This window comes from Asterias amurensis, chromosome 2 (assembly GCF_032118995.1).
Source record: "Asterias amurensis chromosome 2, ASM3211899v1".
NCBI classification, from domain to species: domain Eukaryota; kingdom Metazoa; phylum Echinodermata; class Asteroidea; order Forcipulatida; family Asteriidae; genus Asterias; species Asterias amurensis.
In genome coordinates, this window is record NC_092649.1 from 27,998,035 (window position 1) to 28,015,947 (window position 17,913).

General features: G+C 38.8%; 1 protein-coding gene across 4 annotated transcripts in view; it reads left to right on the forward strand.

Moving 5' to 3' along the window:
- The window catches only part of LOC139954555 (A disintegrin and metalloproteinase with thrombospondin motifs 9-like), a 190,804-nt gene that overhangs the window by 64,830 nt on the left and 108,061 nt on the right, over positions 1–17,913 (forward strand). For all 4 annotated transcript variants that reach the window (XM_071954404.1, XM_071954405.1, XM_071954407.1 and 1 more), the window contains exons 5-8: positions 3,248–3,389; positions 4,016–4,199; positions 6,023–6,106; positions 6,678–6,802. In XM_071954404.1, the coding sequence (XP_071810505.1) occupies positions 3,248–3,389; positions 4,016–4,199; positions 6,023–6,106; positions 6,678–6,802 (535 nt within the window). The remainder of the gene's footprint in view (positions 1–3,247; positions 3,390–4,015; positions 4,200–6,022; positions 6,107–6,677; positions 6,803–17,913) is intronic.

Here is a 17,913-nt window from a genome sequence, read left to right on the forward strand (position 1 = left end):
CAGTTAGCTTCTCATTTTACCAGTCCATTAATGTTTTTACTAGTTCATGCTTTCAACACTGAACTAGCCAGCCAGACGACTTAGTGTGAAGTTTGACTGGTCCTTGGGTGTTGTAACCTGCATCTGGAACACAGCAAGCAATTTGTTTATAAGGAATATGCCAACAAATTGAGAAAGATTCATTTAAAAAAAGAAGCAATAGGCCTATTGACCGATTTCACAACATGCAGCCGCTTAACATGCGCCTACATGTATCCTGTCCACTATTTTGGGAGTGAAAATACATGGAATTGACTCCTCAAAATTGCTAAAATGGTAGATGTGCATTGTGGTGTAAAGCAGAAATTACTGCTTAGCAAATTTAAGCAGACAATGAGTGGGGCACTGGGCGCAATTATCTTTACTTGCTTGACTTTGGTCTGGTGACCTGTTTCTGCTAAGCAAGACCTGTGCTTTGCTTCAAGTTTGGGCCCAATTTCATGAAGCTGTTATTGTTAAGCAGAATATACTGCTTTAGCAAATGCTAAGCAAAAGTGGAGTGGGTCACCAACCACAACAATACTTAATGTAATTTTGGCTGGTAACCTGTTTATGCTAGGCAAGACTTAAGCTGCGCTGAGCGAGTTTTGTGCTGACAGGGTTCATGAAACTGGGCCCAGGTGACATCAGTAGCAGGTTTTCATTTCTTCTCATGTCAAACTGATCAAGGATTCCACCCTTAATATGAGTCCTTGCTTAGAGAGTTGTAAAAACCTTGGCATGTTGACAGTCTTGATGCTCTAACCCTCTGTATATTAAATAAGAGATTAAACTAAGATCAGTTGTAATACGGGTCAAGGTGTCCTTCACTAGTTTAAAACCTTCCGCATCCCTTGCTTTCCATATTGATGATTATATAGCCTCCGCCAGATATTTCCATTTGATACTTTGCAGAGGCAAGGATCACATCCATTCTGTGTCTTTAACTCGGCACCTCTTGAAATGTTGTTAATGTTTGCATCTTTCTTATAGAAGTACTTAGCAGGGAAGGTACCTGAGCGTCCCAAGAAAAAAACTGTCCCAGTGGGCATATGAGTAAAAGGCTTCCTTGCTCAATTGTGGCCTTGTTACCAATTGAAATGATCCAGTACAAACTCTCATTTTCACCATAGAGGTGCCATTTACTAAGTAAGAAAATAACCAAGTACCAGGGCTGAATTATCTCATCAACCCCTTTTTATGGCTTTTTCATCTGTTGATAATTTCCATCATCTATGAAGTTTATTGTAGGCTACTCTTATCTTGAAAAAGTAAGAATCAAACTTAATAAAGAAATACTGGGGAAAAAAATGATTTTTTTTTATATTTGTGATGAAAAGTTCCATTTCACCTCTCAATGTAATGTGATATCAGTTGTAACTGCTACCATTGATATTTTTTCAGGCGTGCAAAACAAACTTATTTCGCGTACTTATAAAACTCCGCACACAAAAGATTGGCACGAGATGCCATTCTGTGGTTTATTCTAATAACCCAGAAAGCTTGCCTGTCATTTAATAAATATAGGTCATTGAATAAACGGTTTTTCCGAGGTTGGTAAAGTGCTTTCTTGTAGCTTTTTTTTGGAGGAATTCATGTATTGTGGAGGTTTATGGGTCATACTAAGTCCAACCTTGAGGGGGGTTTATTCCAAATAGATGATGGTGTTCTGACCCTACTATAGAATCGTCCCAACTGTAGTTGGTACCTGTCCCAACTATAGCTGGGATTGGTATTGTCCACTAGTGATATTGACAGTGATGTAGATAACAACAATAAGTTTAGCTTCTAAAATGATTTTTGATTTTCCAAAGTTTCTCTCTGCTTGCATTTTCCCTGGAACAAAAGACAAACAAGCAGCGTGTGAGCTTTCAAAGCACCCACTATAGAAGCTCTGTGGCACTACAGAAGCTCTTGCCCGAAACACTGGGGCAAGCCCCTGCGCTTTCATGATGAGTGTTCCGGGTGCTTTTACATGCGCACAACACATAGGACCAATGGCTTTATCTTCAATCCAAAGGTCCAATACTGGTTGATTGAATGCCTTGCTGACGGAAACACATCAGGCCAAGATTGGGATTCAAACCATACTCCACTGCCAAAAATACCAGAACTTCTGTCTGGTGAACTTGCCTGCACAGCCATAGGACTCCACAGCCTGACCATTATGGCCATTTGTTACAATTACGATCTACTCTTAAATCGGCACAACTTTATTACACTAAGCTGTGAGCAGAGGTATCGGAAACTGATCGGAAACTGATGCAACATCCGTCATACACATCTAAATGATCACCAGTTGGTACCTTAATTTAGAAATAGTTAATGCAGTTGTCATCATCAAAATGGATATGGGACACTTCAGTTTTCATAATTCAGCTGTCTATATTTTATCACCCTAAAGATCCTTTAAGAAATTATTCTTTTTTAAAATTTAAATGAGCCAAGGTGGTGTTTTTCCCAATACAAAAAAGACTATTATATATCTTCATGGAAGGATTCCAGCTGGGTGGAAGTGTATCCAAATTGTGCCACTGTACCAAATGATTCCCAATTGGAATGTGTTCTATTAGGAGACTTCTTGAGACGCTGGCGGCAGCAGACATAAGGCTCCTTTTTTTTGTGCGTGCATAATCAGTATTGCGCGCATAGATCTGAGCAAGCGCACTGCTGGAAAAAAAGGACCGTTTAAAAGTCCCCCATTAGGCTGCAAGTATCTTCCAATTGGGATAGTTAAGTTGCATTTAGGGATCATTTGATCATCCTCAATGGGGTTACATTTGTAATATGGGGTTACACGTGTGGGTTACACATGTAATATGGGGTTACACGTGTAATATGGGGTTACACGTGTAAATGCCATTTAGGCTAGCTTGCTTCCAATTTGGAGGAAAGAGGACCTTCATTTTTGCCAATTTCCTATGTTTGGTTGTTGAGGTGAGGTAAAAGGTTGCCAATTCACACACTGCAAAGTGTGTCTGTGAAAAATTTCCATTCTTTTATGCCAGAAATAGCTAGCAGACTTGGTCTTTAAAAGTAGCACTTTAGGCACAACCTTGAAAATGTGGAGATCTCTGGAGGGCTCTTCGTTTTACTAGATTTCACTTCAATTATGAAACTTTAATCAAGCTTGAATGAACTTAAGTTTGAGGTAGTCTAAACTAGCCTACTCTGAAGTGGTTTTTGATTACATTTTAATGGAGTTTTGCTTCTTTTATCATTGTTACAGACGCAACCAACGACGTACCAGGGCCACATTCTCACCATCAGCACAAGCATCACCAGGGTAATGGCAGGCGACATTCAAGGAAGAGGAACCAAAATAACCTAGCATCACAGCTCTACCAAATGCACCAAAGAATTAGCAAAAGGTTAATGAACATTTTCAAAGAAACTTGATGGCTGTTTGCTTGAATTTGTTTTCGTTAAAAAAAAAGCAAGTTATTAACCAGGCTGGTTTCCTGAATTTGTGGTTTGTTAATTGATTTTTGAAAGAAAAGGTAGCATCTCCTTCAGGTGATCCCTGTACTACCGCTTTCCAGGTTGAATGGTAAACTCTGGTTAAACAGTTACAGGTTGAATGGCTTTCGACAGGTACCCCCCTGAACACATTGACAAAAAGGTATTTAGCTAGATGACTCAGTTGTATTAGAGCTTTGGCATGTTAATCTGGAGTGTTCAAATCCCATTCTAGTGAGGTTTTCTTTGTTCACCATAAAATTAAATTAAAACAAGATTATTAATTTGTGTTTTTACCCACATACACCGATGTGTGTTAGCACTGTATACTCAGTACTTACATGAGTTCTGTGAAAAAAATCACAAGCATATTACTTGGGTGGGATTGGAACCCACGACCTTTGCCATTCTAGAGCAGTGTCATGGTCATACCAACTAGAACAATCCACATAATGGGATTTGGATCGGGGTCATGAGAGGTGGAAGGCGTGGCAAGACACCACTACGTTAACCTGATTTAAAAATAATGTGTTTACAGTATAAACAGACAACAAGAAAACAACAGTAGCAGCGACACATCAAAAACAGACACTTCCCATCACAGGAGCAAACGCTTCATCTCTTTCACGCGCCATGTGGAGTTGATGGTTGTCGCTGACCACAAAATGTTCAACCATCATGGCCCCAACTTGGAACATTATCTACTCACGCTTGTTGCCTTGGTAAGTAAAGACTATCTTCATTGTTTGAAGAATTCAGTGTTAAAATAACCCCTTTCCCCTTTTCACACTACCTACCTTGTTGTATTTGTAATTGGCGACCCGTGTAATAATACTTTTACGCAGATTAAAACTGACCCGAAGATTCTTTTCACACTACAATATCTATCCCAGAGAAATTGGAATCATGTTCCATTATTAACACCAAGATTGCTGGGTTAACCCTAGTCCTGGGCAGGGTTAAATTTTACCCGATACAATCCAGTTTTGGGTTTGTCTGGAGATCTCTGTATTAAATTTGTCCTTACATGGAGACTCTCAGGATTGAAGTGTAGTGTGAAAGGGGCTATTGTCTTGTAGTAGTTGCAAGCTATGTTATTTTTCTCTCTGTCTTTGGCTGTGCCTGCAATAGCTGCTACATTCAGATGCAATCATGTAGCCACAGCCATTCATGATCTAGCCACAGCCATTCATGATCTAGTCAGAGCCATTGATGCGATCCAAAAATGCATTATTATATTTCTCTCTTCATTGAAACTATTTGTAGTTCAGGAGAATTTTTAAGAAATGGCAGAGTTTGATTTTAAGCTCCATTCAGTGTTTTCAAATCCTACCCAAGTAGCCCACCTTGTTGGGTTGAAATGGCTCTTGTTTAACATTGGTCTTATCATACTCGAAAGAGAGCCATAACAGCCCAACAAAGTGGGCTAGTACCCAAGGTACATGCCAACACAATAGAGCCAGATCCCCCATGGTGGCCATGGTATCATTCCTGACCTATCAACAGAAAAGACAAACTTGATGACCCCCCTTCTATTGACCAGCCCACTTTCTTCTACTGTTGTCACCTGAGTTTACATTGAGGGGGGGGGGGGAGGAGATGGAGGTATTGTCCTGTCGACTTTGACTGACAGTTATCCACTGATTGACATCTTGTCTACCTCTTGGGATCCCCTTGTTGACAGCCATTACACACTAATGTATTGTTTCTGTCACTTGGGTGGCACTTGGTCAGCAACTTGACACTTGAAAGCAGACAAGTGGTTTGATTGATTGATTGATTGATTGACTGATATATACCCCCTAGTCTAGAAAAACAATTATAACATCATAAAAGAATGTTTGCTGTTAAATAAGAAAGCAGTTTTTTAGTTTTGATTGGTGTCCACGGAGAAGGGTGGTTTGTAGAAAGATGGTTGTAGACATTTCTCCTTTTCTTCTAAAAATTACCTGATAGATAACTTGGTCCCCTAAATTAACCTTCAAAATCTCCAAATTAGCTCTGCAAGTGTGTATGTAATTGAAAGTTGAAAGGCACAACTTTGGTTTCGTTAAAAGTTTTAGGAATTTCATGGGAACAAAACTTGCTCGCCAAATGTTTCTTTGTGGCTTATCGTGGCCAAGCAGTCTATGCATCAGACTCATCTTCTGATGGCTGAATCATTACAGTGTGGGTTTGATTCCTAGTCATGAAGCTCTTGTCCTGAAGCATGGCTGGCACATATCCATTAATGCTTCTCTAAAGCCAGGTGTATAAATGGGTACGAGAGGATTGAGTAAATGTAATCCTGGGGAATAACGGCCAGCCGGTGTCTGCACGTACAAATTTGTAACCCTGGGCAATGGCCACACCTGCGGTAAGCAGTAAAATAGGGGACAGTGTATAAGTGTGTGGAAGTAACCGCAGGATAAACAAGTTTGGGGCCTCCCCAGAGCTGTATTCCATGTGGATAAAATATACAGTGTGGAAAGAGCTATTGTAACTTGTTCCTAATCTTGATTAAAGTAATCCAACTCACTGGTCATTTGTTGTCCTTTCTTTACAGGTAAATAAAATATTTAAAGATCCAAGTATAGGAAACGATATCAACATAGTCTTAGTTAAACTATTGGTTCTTCACAGGGAGGAGGTAAGAACATTTAGCTTCAAAAGTTTCAAATAGAATAAAGATGGTTTGGGTTATTTTGCCCCCCCCCCCCCATTAAAAAACACATTTGAATCTGAGAATTGTTTCATGCATGAGTCTTTTCTTAGATTGGTGTCCATTCGCGAAGGCTTCAGCCAGAGATGCAGTTGTTACCCGCTATAGCTGTGCTAAACATGGATGGTTTCAATGTTCTTGTGAAAATACTGTGACAGTTTGTTTTGCTGTTTTTTTCAGACACTGTATTCAGTTTAATTTTTTAAAGGTGACTTTGATTGTATCTTTCTTGATATTTTTTGCCAACAAATCAGCATTACAATCACAAAAACAAAATCTATGACCCTACATTTGAAATTGCTGGTAGATAACGCCTACAAAAACATTGCAGGCCTGTGTGCTTTTTTTCTAAGGGCAAGGGCACCAAGGCATTTTCTCCTTGAATTTCTGCTGGAGCATTTCAAGGGCACGAAGACCAGAGGGCATAAAGGCAGTCACCTACGTTGCCTCCGTAAAGTATCAGGCCTGACATTGACTTGGTTTTTATCTTTTTTTGAAGGCGGATTTATCCATCACCTCTGACGCCCCGCAAAGTCTTCGTAATTTTTGTATCTGGCAACAAGATAGGAATAACAAGAACGATGATCACCCCCACCACTATGACACTGCTGTACTCATCACAAAGTAAGTCAACTTTCTTTTCTCTTATTCTCAAGAAACTAGTGGATGATACGATGTGAAAGTTCTGGGGTTTTTTTGCGGATGAGATTCTTTTAATGATTTGAAATGGTCTTATTTGTTTGTTGTTTGGTTAGATGATATTCCCGTCAAGGGAATTCGGCAAACTCCCACGAGGGGGTATAAAGCTTAGCTGGCAACAGCTAATCTCTCTCATACAACCATTGGTTTTTATGTCCATGATTATGAATTGCACAACTGTAGAAAATTGTGATTCAGTAACTAGATGACAATACTTATTGTAGTCATTGTGAAATCAGTGGTAAGCGTGGGGGATTCGAACCCACAACCTTGAAATTGCAAGTCCGTCCTGCAGTCTAACCACTGGACCACATTGTATTGTAGACTGATTACTGATAGACCATGAAGGTAACAATAGGCAAAGTGTTTGTTAGCTGAGCAGTCTATCACATTTTACCCGAGCGCGCTTTACTCAAGTTCGGGTCTTTGCTCTTTTGTCCTTCAGTTATCACTGCACACCAACTTAAGCTCTGGTGTTTTTGATCAGCAGAGTGTGGGTTCAAGTCCCGGTTTTGACACTTGTGTCCTTAAGCAAGACACTTGACCATAATTCTTCGTAAATTTTTTGGAGCAGTGTACATTTGCATGGTCTTCCCAACATCAAATGGATCCCAAAGTCTACGCCAAGGTTTAAAAAAAGTTACAAGCACAGGATTTGTTACATTTTAAAAACAACGTTTCAATCTGAGCGGTCACTGATTATGAAATTGACAACATCCTCCAGGGAAATACATCAAATTGAAGTACTTCCAAAGTCTATGGAAATAGCACTCAAAGATTGAAAGCACCATCGTTTGTAAATGTGTCAGCGGCTTTCCCCAATTTTCCTCTAAGCGAATAATTTGGCTCTTTGACAGCTGAGATGAAACGGCGGACATCATTTCAAAAATTTACCGTCTTAAATCTTCATTCATCACACCAAGAGATCTGTAACCTGGCGCGTCCCCTCCCCCCTGAGTCTCCCTCAGAAATACTGTAACATTTTCTAAAATCTCATGAGAAATAAACAACTCTTGCATATATCAAAATACTCCCGATAAAAGTAAACTTTTCAATTGTATCTTTCAAAGAAATTGGGAATGAGGGAAATGGAAACATTCTTAACCCTCTGCTAAGAAACCTGTTTCCTGAAATATTTATTCATACCACACTGGGAGTTCTGTAACCTGGCACGCCTTCGTGTCCACCTCCAGACATTCTCTAAAAATCTCAAGAGGAAAACCAAACCCTACTCACATACCTCAAAATTCAGAGCATAAAAATAGGGGTTTTCATCCGGCGTGACATGCATTTAGTGTTTGTATTACATCTTTCAAGAAGGTTCGAACCAAGGATTTGGAGACATTGTTAAACCAATCCAGGACAACATAATAAAAAAAACATTCTTATTAAATGGCACCCCTTTTTGTATACCCCATGGGGGGGAGGGGGGCAGTGGAGTAATGTCATTATTTCCCTGAAGTATCAATTCTTAAAAGTGTCGTAAATCGTTCATAATTGACTACTTTGTCACATATTTGAAATGCCGCAGTACGAAATTACTTCTTGGAACACTGCATTTTCCCCCAAAATTTTGGTCTAGTTTGGAGGATAATTTTGAGACATAGCTGTTGATATTTTCACTCAGATAAGGTGAACTTAAGGAATCCCCTCAGTCTCGTAGAACTGCTAAGTAGTAAATTTGTCTGCTGACCAAATACTTGCAGTGAGCAAGTTTTTAATTTATGTAGTATGCACTACACAACATTTTGTTCTGGTAGCCGGTCTCTGCTAAGGAGTTTGAAGAAAGCTTCTTCATCTATATGCATTACACAGATTTTGTTTTTCTTCTGGTAGACAGTCTCTGCTAAGCAAAGTTCTTTGGAAAGCTTATTGAAGCTTACAAACACCCCTGTGAATTTGTGGTTCTGGTGATAAGTGAGTTGTACCCTTTGATGAACTTGATCTTTAGAGACAATGTAATGTTGTAGTGGTTTATAAGGTGTCATATCCTATTGGAATCAACCAGTCCTTGGGGTGCAGTAGAATGCTGTTAAACCTCAAAATCACCGCAGCCAACATTTTGGTTTCGATGAACTTGACCCGGTGAAGTCATGAATCAAGGAATACACTGCTACTGTTGAAGTGAAAAGTTGGTGAAGAACACAGTGTTATGTTTTGCAGCGGTGCTGAATTTTGTTTCAGGTCTGTATGCTTCATTTTTGAAAGGACAAGGGCACCATAGGCATTTTCTCCTTGGCAAAGGGCACCCTATGATAAGGAAATTGTAAATGTCTACTGAAGCATTTTAAGGGCACTAAGGCAACGACCAGGGTAGTAGAGGCAATTGCCCCAGTGAAGTATCAGGTATGTCTTCCACTCTGTGTGCATTGGAACAAATGTATGTCTTCTCGCTCAACGACTGTTATTTGAGGTCAGTTAACCTTTCAGTATAGAAAACTGAGAATGATTTCGTCCAGCAATTTTGCTATTTTTCACTGGAAAGTTTTGTGCACTCAGAATGCTAATATTGAGTAGCAAATTATGATTTTTCGAGTAGCAACGGAATTGCTCTGCTATACTAGGGGAATTGTTCACTGAAGTAAAGACAGAGTGAAGTAAAGACAGAGTCCAACCCTGGGTAAACTCCAGAGTCTTAAGCCCCTCTTTCCTGTCTCCAGTTCCTCTTCCCTCTTGCTGCTTCCTAGAGCATCAATTCCCAACTCGAGGAAGGCTTTAATTAGGCTTTGATTCACCTGTGACCATCTTCCTGCCTCTGTCATTAAACTTCCTCCATGATCCGCAACATCTGGTGTCACAAGGAGAAGGGTGGAGACTTCAATCATTATGGCCAGTATCAATCATTCTGATCAGTAGAATGTGGGTTGGAGTCCCAGTCATAAGGTCCTGCAGCCGCTTTCACAAAAAAACGCTAGGTTAAATTCTAGCTGGAGTTAGGACAAGTAACTCGTCTTAGACTTAGGATGGGTTCAATGCTCCCTATGGTTATGGAACTTAACTCGCCCCAAGATTAATTCTAAGTAAGGACATTTTTTCAAATGTAGTCCAACATGCTTTGCAGGAAAATACTGTATGTTGCAGCTAGGAGTGTCAACGAGTAGCGGATATGCAAGCCGTATAAAAGCCAATTGTATTGTTATTTTCTTACGACATCGCAAATGTTTCACTTCCCTGTTTCCATCTGATTTCATCTTTTTAAAACTTCATGGATGTGGGTTGTAAGCTTGACGCCTCATTATGTAAAATATTTATCATAAATATTCTGAAAGTATTTTACCCGTCCTAGGGGATGATTGTATAAAGATAAACTAAGTTGATGATGTCATGGCTTGCGCATGACTTGGATTAAAGTGAAGGATAATTGCGCAGATTCTCAAACTCTCTCTCTTGCCCAAAACTTTGCTAAGAACCGAATAACATGCTTAGCATAAGCCCTTGTCCATCCAACAATCCAAACAGCTTATGTGACTGTTGTGATTGATGACTGAATATTTTTGCGTGCTTATCCACAAATCTGGACAAGCAGTTTTCCTTTATAGCGTTCATGACCGGGTGGATTTCACAAAGCGTTTATTTTGAGTTAGGGCGAGTTACTTAAGACTATCCTTAAATTTTTGATAACTCCACCCGAAGGCTTAATCTTAAAATGTTGTTTACATGGAAAGTTTTCTAGGCACCGACATTTCCTGCGTAGCAGAAATGGATAAATTGTCAACTTACGAGAAATAAACGGTGCTTGTGACTGGTGGTACCCTGCTCATTTTTGCTTAGCAATTCAATTCCCTTCGCTAAACAGCGTAAGAAAATTGGGCCCTGACCACATTCTTACCTCCAAAGTGAATGAGCCCAGTGAGAAGTCCCTTGGTACAAGCCCCATAGGTGAGATAGAATGATGAATTAGACAGTAGTCATAACTACAGATGTTGCTAGCATTCCGCGTCTGAGTTGACCATATGGCATTCCGATTTGGGTATCAACCGACAGTCATAAGTTATTGCTGATTAAACCATGACATATAGAATATCCAACCAGGGTTGATGTGAATCGGAGGTGAGGCTACAAGGATGAGGAATGAAATATTGAAAAAGAAGGCACTCAGAGAAGTTTAAAGGGTTTTGATACCTTTTACTCACTGTGAATGAAGATGTATGTAATTTAATTTACCTGTAGAAGTTTCAGCTTCATTAGTCGTCAAGTGTTTAAAAAAAGAAAAGAAAGGAAAATACATTCAGAGCAATGGTTTTAGGAGAGTCGCTTAAATCATTGTTCATGCTAAAAATAGTTTTTGTCTCACTGAGACGTAAAGTAATTTTTTTGGAAATTGTTTTACTTGTTTCTCAAAAACTACAGCACCTCAGTAAGTATTATTTGTGTGGGTACTGGAAAGTTACTAAAATGCGGAAACAGGTTGAGGGTTTGGTCAACACTCTGAATTTGTTTTGAGCAGAACTTGCAGGAGAGCTGGTTAGAAAGAGCATCTTGTGTATGACATGGACTCTGCAACACTGTTGTCATTAGCTCTTCAATATGTTGGGATCTAACGCCCCAATTGCCCAGCATCGTACACCCTTGACACTCTCTGTACACCCACCCGCTAAACAACCAACATGATCCTAGCTGAATTACATCCGGGCATAACACACTGTACCCACAACATAAGGCTAACATGCTTCAAAAGATTACCATTATCAGTAAAATCTCCCGCCCACTACCAAACCTTTTTTTTTACGCCCACCTAGCCCCTTTCATGCACCCCTGACACCCCTCTTACACCTTGCAGGGGCCAACCTATTTGGGTATTTCCTTTGCCATGTATGGCCTTCATTGGTGCTGAGTAAGTGTGAATCACCAAGAACAAGGGAAAGAAGAGCCCAGTAAGGCCATGTTTAAAGCTGTGATGGTGCAGCAGCAATGTTGAAAAGGACTCTAGTAGTGGATTATGTCCAGGGTTTCCTTGCTTTGAGTTTTGAGCTGAGGTTTTTGTGTTTGCAGTTGGAGGTGAAGTTTTTATGATTTGAGTTATTCAAGTTTGGAGAGTCCCAAAAATTTCAACTCAAAAACTTAAAAACTTCTATATAAACTTGACAAACCCTATAATGTATTGAAATTCCGGATGTCTACAGCACATGGAAACACCACTCGAGCTAAACATTCTTTGTTTGCTTTGTCTTTGAAAAGTAAATGACATCATTTTAGTCTAAAACTTGGGTTCTTAATAAAAAAGACAAACAAAACCTACTAAGCAACCAGTACAATTTTCACAGTTAAGTTGTCATGAAAAATCACGCATCGTTAAGAAATTTACACACTGGTGCTTTAAACATTGAGAGTCCATGTCCTTACTCTATGGTCCATGTAGGTGAACATCACAAGTTTTCATGCATTTTTCTAAATTCGCCAAAACTATACCTCAGTTGTGCTATTCTAAAATCCAAACTGCTGTATACCTTCAATTTCATTCTGACATCCCAAGTAGTACCATTAGGAAGAGAAACTTGATAGCTTTTATAAACCCATACTATACGTATTGAGTATGACGTCACCGTTCACATATCTGCCCTACAACATGGCGTCTGCAAGCGTGTGTTCGGTGTGTGTGTGCACGTGCTTGTGCCGTAGAAATTAAACCTGGGTGGTATGTGCTGCGTGTTTCTTTGATATACGCGTTTAGACGCAAAAACGGTTTGCCCTACAAGATGGCAACTTTCATAGCAGCAAAGGGGTTATTGAATACAGTCTATACATGATGAAGTTCACTTTTGCTTGTACCAGACGCAGACACAAAACCTGTGATATGAACTGAAGTCATTCCAGTCTTGCCTGGTCATAAATTGTCTCACCATTGGTTTCAAATTCCAGGGGATCTGTCATCCCAGGGAGCTGGGTATTCCTTTAAAGGGAAGGTGTGGGTTTGGTAATAACTAGAAAAGAAAAAAAACCTTGGTTAGAAGCCTACAGCAGCATTTATCAGTATAAAGCATTTTGAGAAAAAGTTCACTTCAAAGTTATGGGGTTATGTAAAATATTAAAAAAAATAATGCCTCAAATTCTGAATCTGAGTAGTGTTACTGAAGGCTTCTCAGATTTTGTATTCCTACTAAGGATTATTTTTGAAACCATGACCACCTTCTGAAATGAAATTTTCAGATATAAGTTTTACTTTTATACTTCTGTTGTGGTGCATTGTGTGAAGCATTTTAAACTCCTTAAATTCTTTTACTGTGCCTCATCAGATTTCCTAGGCTGACAATTTGAACGACTTTTACGTAAGCAATGACTGTTCTCAACTTAAGAGATCAGCTTGCCATTATTCGGGGCAGTCGGGTCTTGGGCGTGGTGCCGTCAACATCTATCGGCTCTCGCGGTTTAATTTATTTCAGTAGCAATGTACCTTTGTTATTTTATAATAAGTATTCTAGACCATATATTTATGGTGTCGCTCTTCAGTTTTTTATGTCTGATTAACATCACTAAAAATCAAAACATAATACTTCTACATAGGATTAAAACAAACAAACAAACAAACAAACAAACAAACAAACAAACAAACAAACAAGCAAGCGTAACCAAAAATGGTTATACTTTGCCTTTAAAGGGTGTGCATAAAATTTGGCAAGGTTGAGCATATTGTTCACAGATCTACACATATAACCTACATGGTATTAAGATAGTCATGGTAGAAAACTTTTCCTGAAAGAGTTTAGCTGGAAATTGATGTAAAACTAACACAGGAAGCTTAATACATATATGTGGTGTTGTGGGGGTTGGGGGAGGGGCAAAAACTTAATACTTTGGCTCATTTGCTGAACAAATCATGCATATAAAATAAACATTCTTATATTTTTTTAACATGAATGTCTTCTTTTACTGCAATGTTTTTCATGGTTTAAAACCTTCACAGTCTTCAAGTTCAATAGTTTACTGCCAGGCTTCACTGCCAAAATAGGAGCTAAGGAATTTCTGTGTTTGTTAGTTCTAAAGTTGCGGTCACAGTTTGAAAAGTGTTTTTTTTTCCTTCCTCGTCTTTCATGAAGGCCTTCAGAGAAATAAGAATAAGCCCTTCAATTATAATCCAGTTCAACAAATCTCTGTCCGATTGTGCTCTCAGTACATCTCCAATTAAATCGTTCTTTAAGGTCAAGTTGAAGTTGTTGGAACACATGAAAACATTTTGTGGTTGAAACCAAAGTCTGATTCAGGCATTGTTAGAAAGCATTGCATGAAAGGAGCTTAATTTTTAGAGTAGTGTAAGGAATGCTTCTCTGGAGCAGAGGTCCTTATTGAAGGCTTTGCCCGAGCATCGTTAATTTATCAAGTTTTCAAGATTGAAGATGGAGTGCTTTTAGGGTCAAGTTTCATCCACCAACTGTGCTCATCAAACCGTGAAATACTAGCCTTGAGTATTATTGCCGGATTAAAGTGAACATCTGTCATTATCAAATCAGTGAATCACAGAGAACAATTTGTGTACAATTTTTCAACATTACAAAGTGAGGGACACTCTCTGACGTGCTTTTTCAGAGCTACAACCCAGGCTGAAATGCTTGGACAAGCTGACAATAAAAATACCCTCCCAATCACCCACTACCCGTTTTTATCGTGTTTAGGATTCTTTTCCCATTTTAAGATTGAATTATAATAAATGCTTTTGAGTCACTGTGGTTCGGTTCACTTTTATTAATCCATGGGCATTTTGGAAAGAGTTTGACTTGTCATCTGGGCCCTATTTTGTAAGGCTGCCTTAAAGGCAGTGGACACTATTGGTAATTACTCAAAATAATTATTATCATAAAACCTTACTTGATTACGAGTAATGGGGAGAGGTTGATAGTATAAAACATTGTGAAAAACGGCTCCCTCTGAAGTAATGAAGTTTTCGAGAAAGAAGTAATTTTCCACAAATTTTATTTCGAAACCTCATAATTTAGAATTTGAGGTCTAGAAATCAAGCATCAGAAAGCACACAACTTCGTGTGACAAGGGTGTTTTTTTCTTTCATTATTATCTCGCAACTTCGACGACCGATTGAGCTCAAATTTTAACAGCTTTGTTATTTTATGCATATATTGAGATACACCAACTGTGAAGAATTGTCTTTGACATTTACCAATAGTGTCCACTGTCTTTATGCAGAAATGTTGCTTAACATTTTTGTGCTAAGCAGAAAACCTTACTTGATTACGAGTAATGGGGAGAGGTTGATAGTATAAAACATTGTGAAAAACGGCTCCCTCTGAAGTAATGAAGTTTTCGAGAAAGAAGTAATTTTCCACAAATTTTATTTCGAAACCTCATAATTTAGAATTTGAGGTCTAGAAATCAAGCATCAGAAAGCACACAACTTCGTGTGACAAGGGTGTTTTTTTCTTTCATTATTATCTCGCAACTTCGACGACCGATTGAGCTCAAATTTTAACAGCTTTGTTATTTTATGCATATATTGAGATACACCAACTGTGAAGAATTGTCTTTGACATTTACCAATAGTGTCCACTGTCTTTATGCAGAAATGTTGCTTAACATTTTTGTGCTAAGCAGAAATTAGCGGGATACCAGTCAAAAATTGTACTTGTGACTAGGTAGTTTGGCTGGTTACCTTATTCTGGTAGGCGTAGTTTTGTTATGCTTATAGCTACGTTTTGTGCTTCAGCAGCTGTTGAACTTTTACTGACAAACCTTATGGCAAAATGGAGCCGTTAAAAAAAAAATGGCATGTAATACTGAAGTCCCAAAGCATACCTGACCTAAAAACAATCAGGCCGGGATTCCTTCCCTAAAGAGGGATGGTCATTTACCCTTCGTTCTTGATTCTGTAAATCTTCAGCGGTTTCCCTTTTTCCCATGAATGTGAATATAACTTTCTCTTGTAGTCTCACGGGTTCATAGCAATTACCATTGTACCCCTAAGGACTTACCTTCTGACCCTCCTCTCTGACCCCCTTTCATGCTTGAAAACTTCAGTCTCGCCTCCATCTAGACTTGCCCTCTGCTGAAGTTATATTTTTTGAGAAAATACTTAAGAACTTGAAGGTGCTGAAGTATAATCCCTGTGTGATTCTTCCCAGCCTCTACTCTATCTAGACTTGCCCTCTGCTAAGTGATATATATTTTTTTTTAAACTGATTTAGAAACTGAAGGGTGCCTGAGTATATTTCCTGTGTTATCGTTCCCTGATTTCCTTTTGTGGTAATATTAGGAACTGGGTACAGTATTTAAAGTGTTAACTGAAGAACATTCACATGAATTCACTGACCAGCAGTGAAACTTTTTGTCCAATCATTAAATTTGCGTTGTTTTTTTTTGCTTGCGGAAAGACTTGGCATTAGTATTAGTGTAGTATGCTGTTTGAAAATGGACATGGAGTCAAGTTTGTATAGTTAAAGGCACTGGACACTATTGGTAGTATGAAACATTGTGAGAAATGGCTTCCTCTGAAGTAACATAGTTTTTGAGAAAGACAAAATTTCTCACTCAAAATATGGAAGACTTCAGGCATGAAGCCTTTTATTATGCATCTGAAAACACAAAACTCTATGCAACTGTTTTTACAAGGGTTTTGTTTTCTTTCCTCACTCTCTTGCAACTTCGATGACCAATTGAGTCCAAATTTTCACAGATTGTTATTTTATGCATATGTTGGGGTACACCAAGTGAGACTACGGGTCTTTGACAATTAAAAAAGGGAACACACCATATTTGTTGAACAAAAAAATAATTATAAGGTCAACTTGAAAAAAGTCTTTGGAAACTTGACCCCTTGCTCTGATGTGGTTTGGTGTAATGTTTGTTTGCATCTTGAGGCATCCTTTGGAGTGTTTCTCAAGCTTCTTATTCTTGTATTGTGTACAATCAGGGAACTTGACCTGACCCCTGGTGACCTCTATGACCTTTCCCCTCCTCTCATCCCGTGGGAGCACCCAGATATAAACATAGATTTGTTTAGCTCTAAGATATGAAGTAAGGACTGGTTGTTTTGACTTGTACTACTGTAGTAGGCCAGGGTTGGATTTCACAAAAAGTTATGACCAGTCTTACCATGTTCTTATCGAGACGCATCCTAACTTAAAAACTAGCCTTTAAGACAGTGGACACTATTGGTAATTGTTAAAGACCAGTCTTCTCAATTGGTGTATCTTTACATATGCATAAAATAACAACCCTGTGAAAATTTGAGCTTGATTGGTTTGTCGGAGTTGCGAGATAACTATGAAATAAAAAAAAACACCCTTGTCACACGAAGTTGTGTGCTTTCAGATGCTTGATTTCGAGACCTCAAATTCTAAACTTGAGGTCTCGAAATCAAATTCGTGGAAAATTACTTTTTTTCTCGAAAACTACGTCAGTTCAGAGGGAGCCGTTTCTCACATTGTTTTATACTATCAACCTCTCCCCATTACTCGTTACCAAACACAGTTTTATGCTAATAATTATTTTCAGTAATTACCAACAGTGTCCACTGCCTTTAAGTTTGTAGTAAGTCCTAGGACTATTCTTGAGTTAGTACTATTTTTGTAAATCGACCCCTGGTACCTAGTTCTGTCAAGAGATGTAAGGGAATAGGGGAATCAAAATTTCTACTGAAAATGGAATCAACATATTTACAAAGTAGGACCCTACCATTAAGTTTAAGACCAACAGTAAGTGACTACCAGGTATGGGAAAGCCTATTGCAGGCCGAATCTTGAAGCAATAAAAAGAATGTCGTCTGTCACCAGGTGGACATGTTTTCAGGGTTTTTTCCTTCTCTACCTATTGAAGTAGGAACTGTCAAGGTACAAATCCCTGAAAAGAAAACTAGTTGTTAACCTTGCATGATATATTTTGAAAGGTTTATTGCTGCTAAAGGAATGTTGGACTTTATTTCAGGAGAGGGGATTCTTTTAAAACTAAAATATTTATAGACAAAGTTTTGAATGCTTTATAGGCTCCATACTGTTTGTAGGGGCGTTTTGTTATTTTGTCCCTCTGGCTTGTGTGACTTTAATGGTTGCAGAGTATGATTTCAAATTGCTAGCTGAACTGAAGGACTTTTTGAA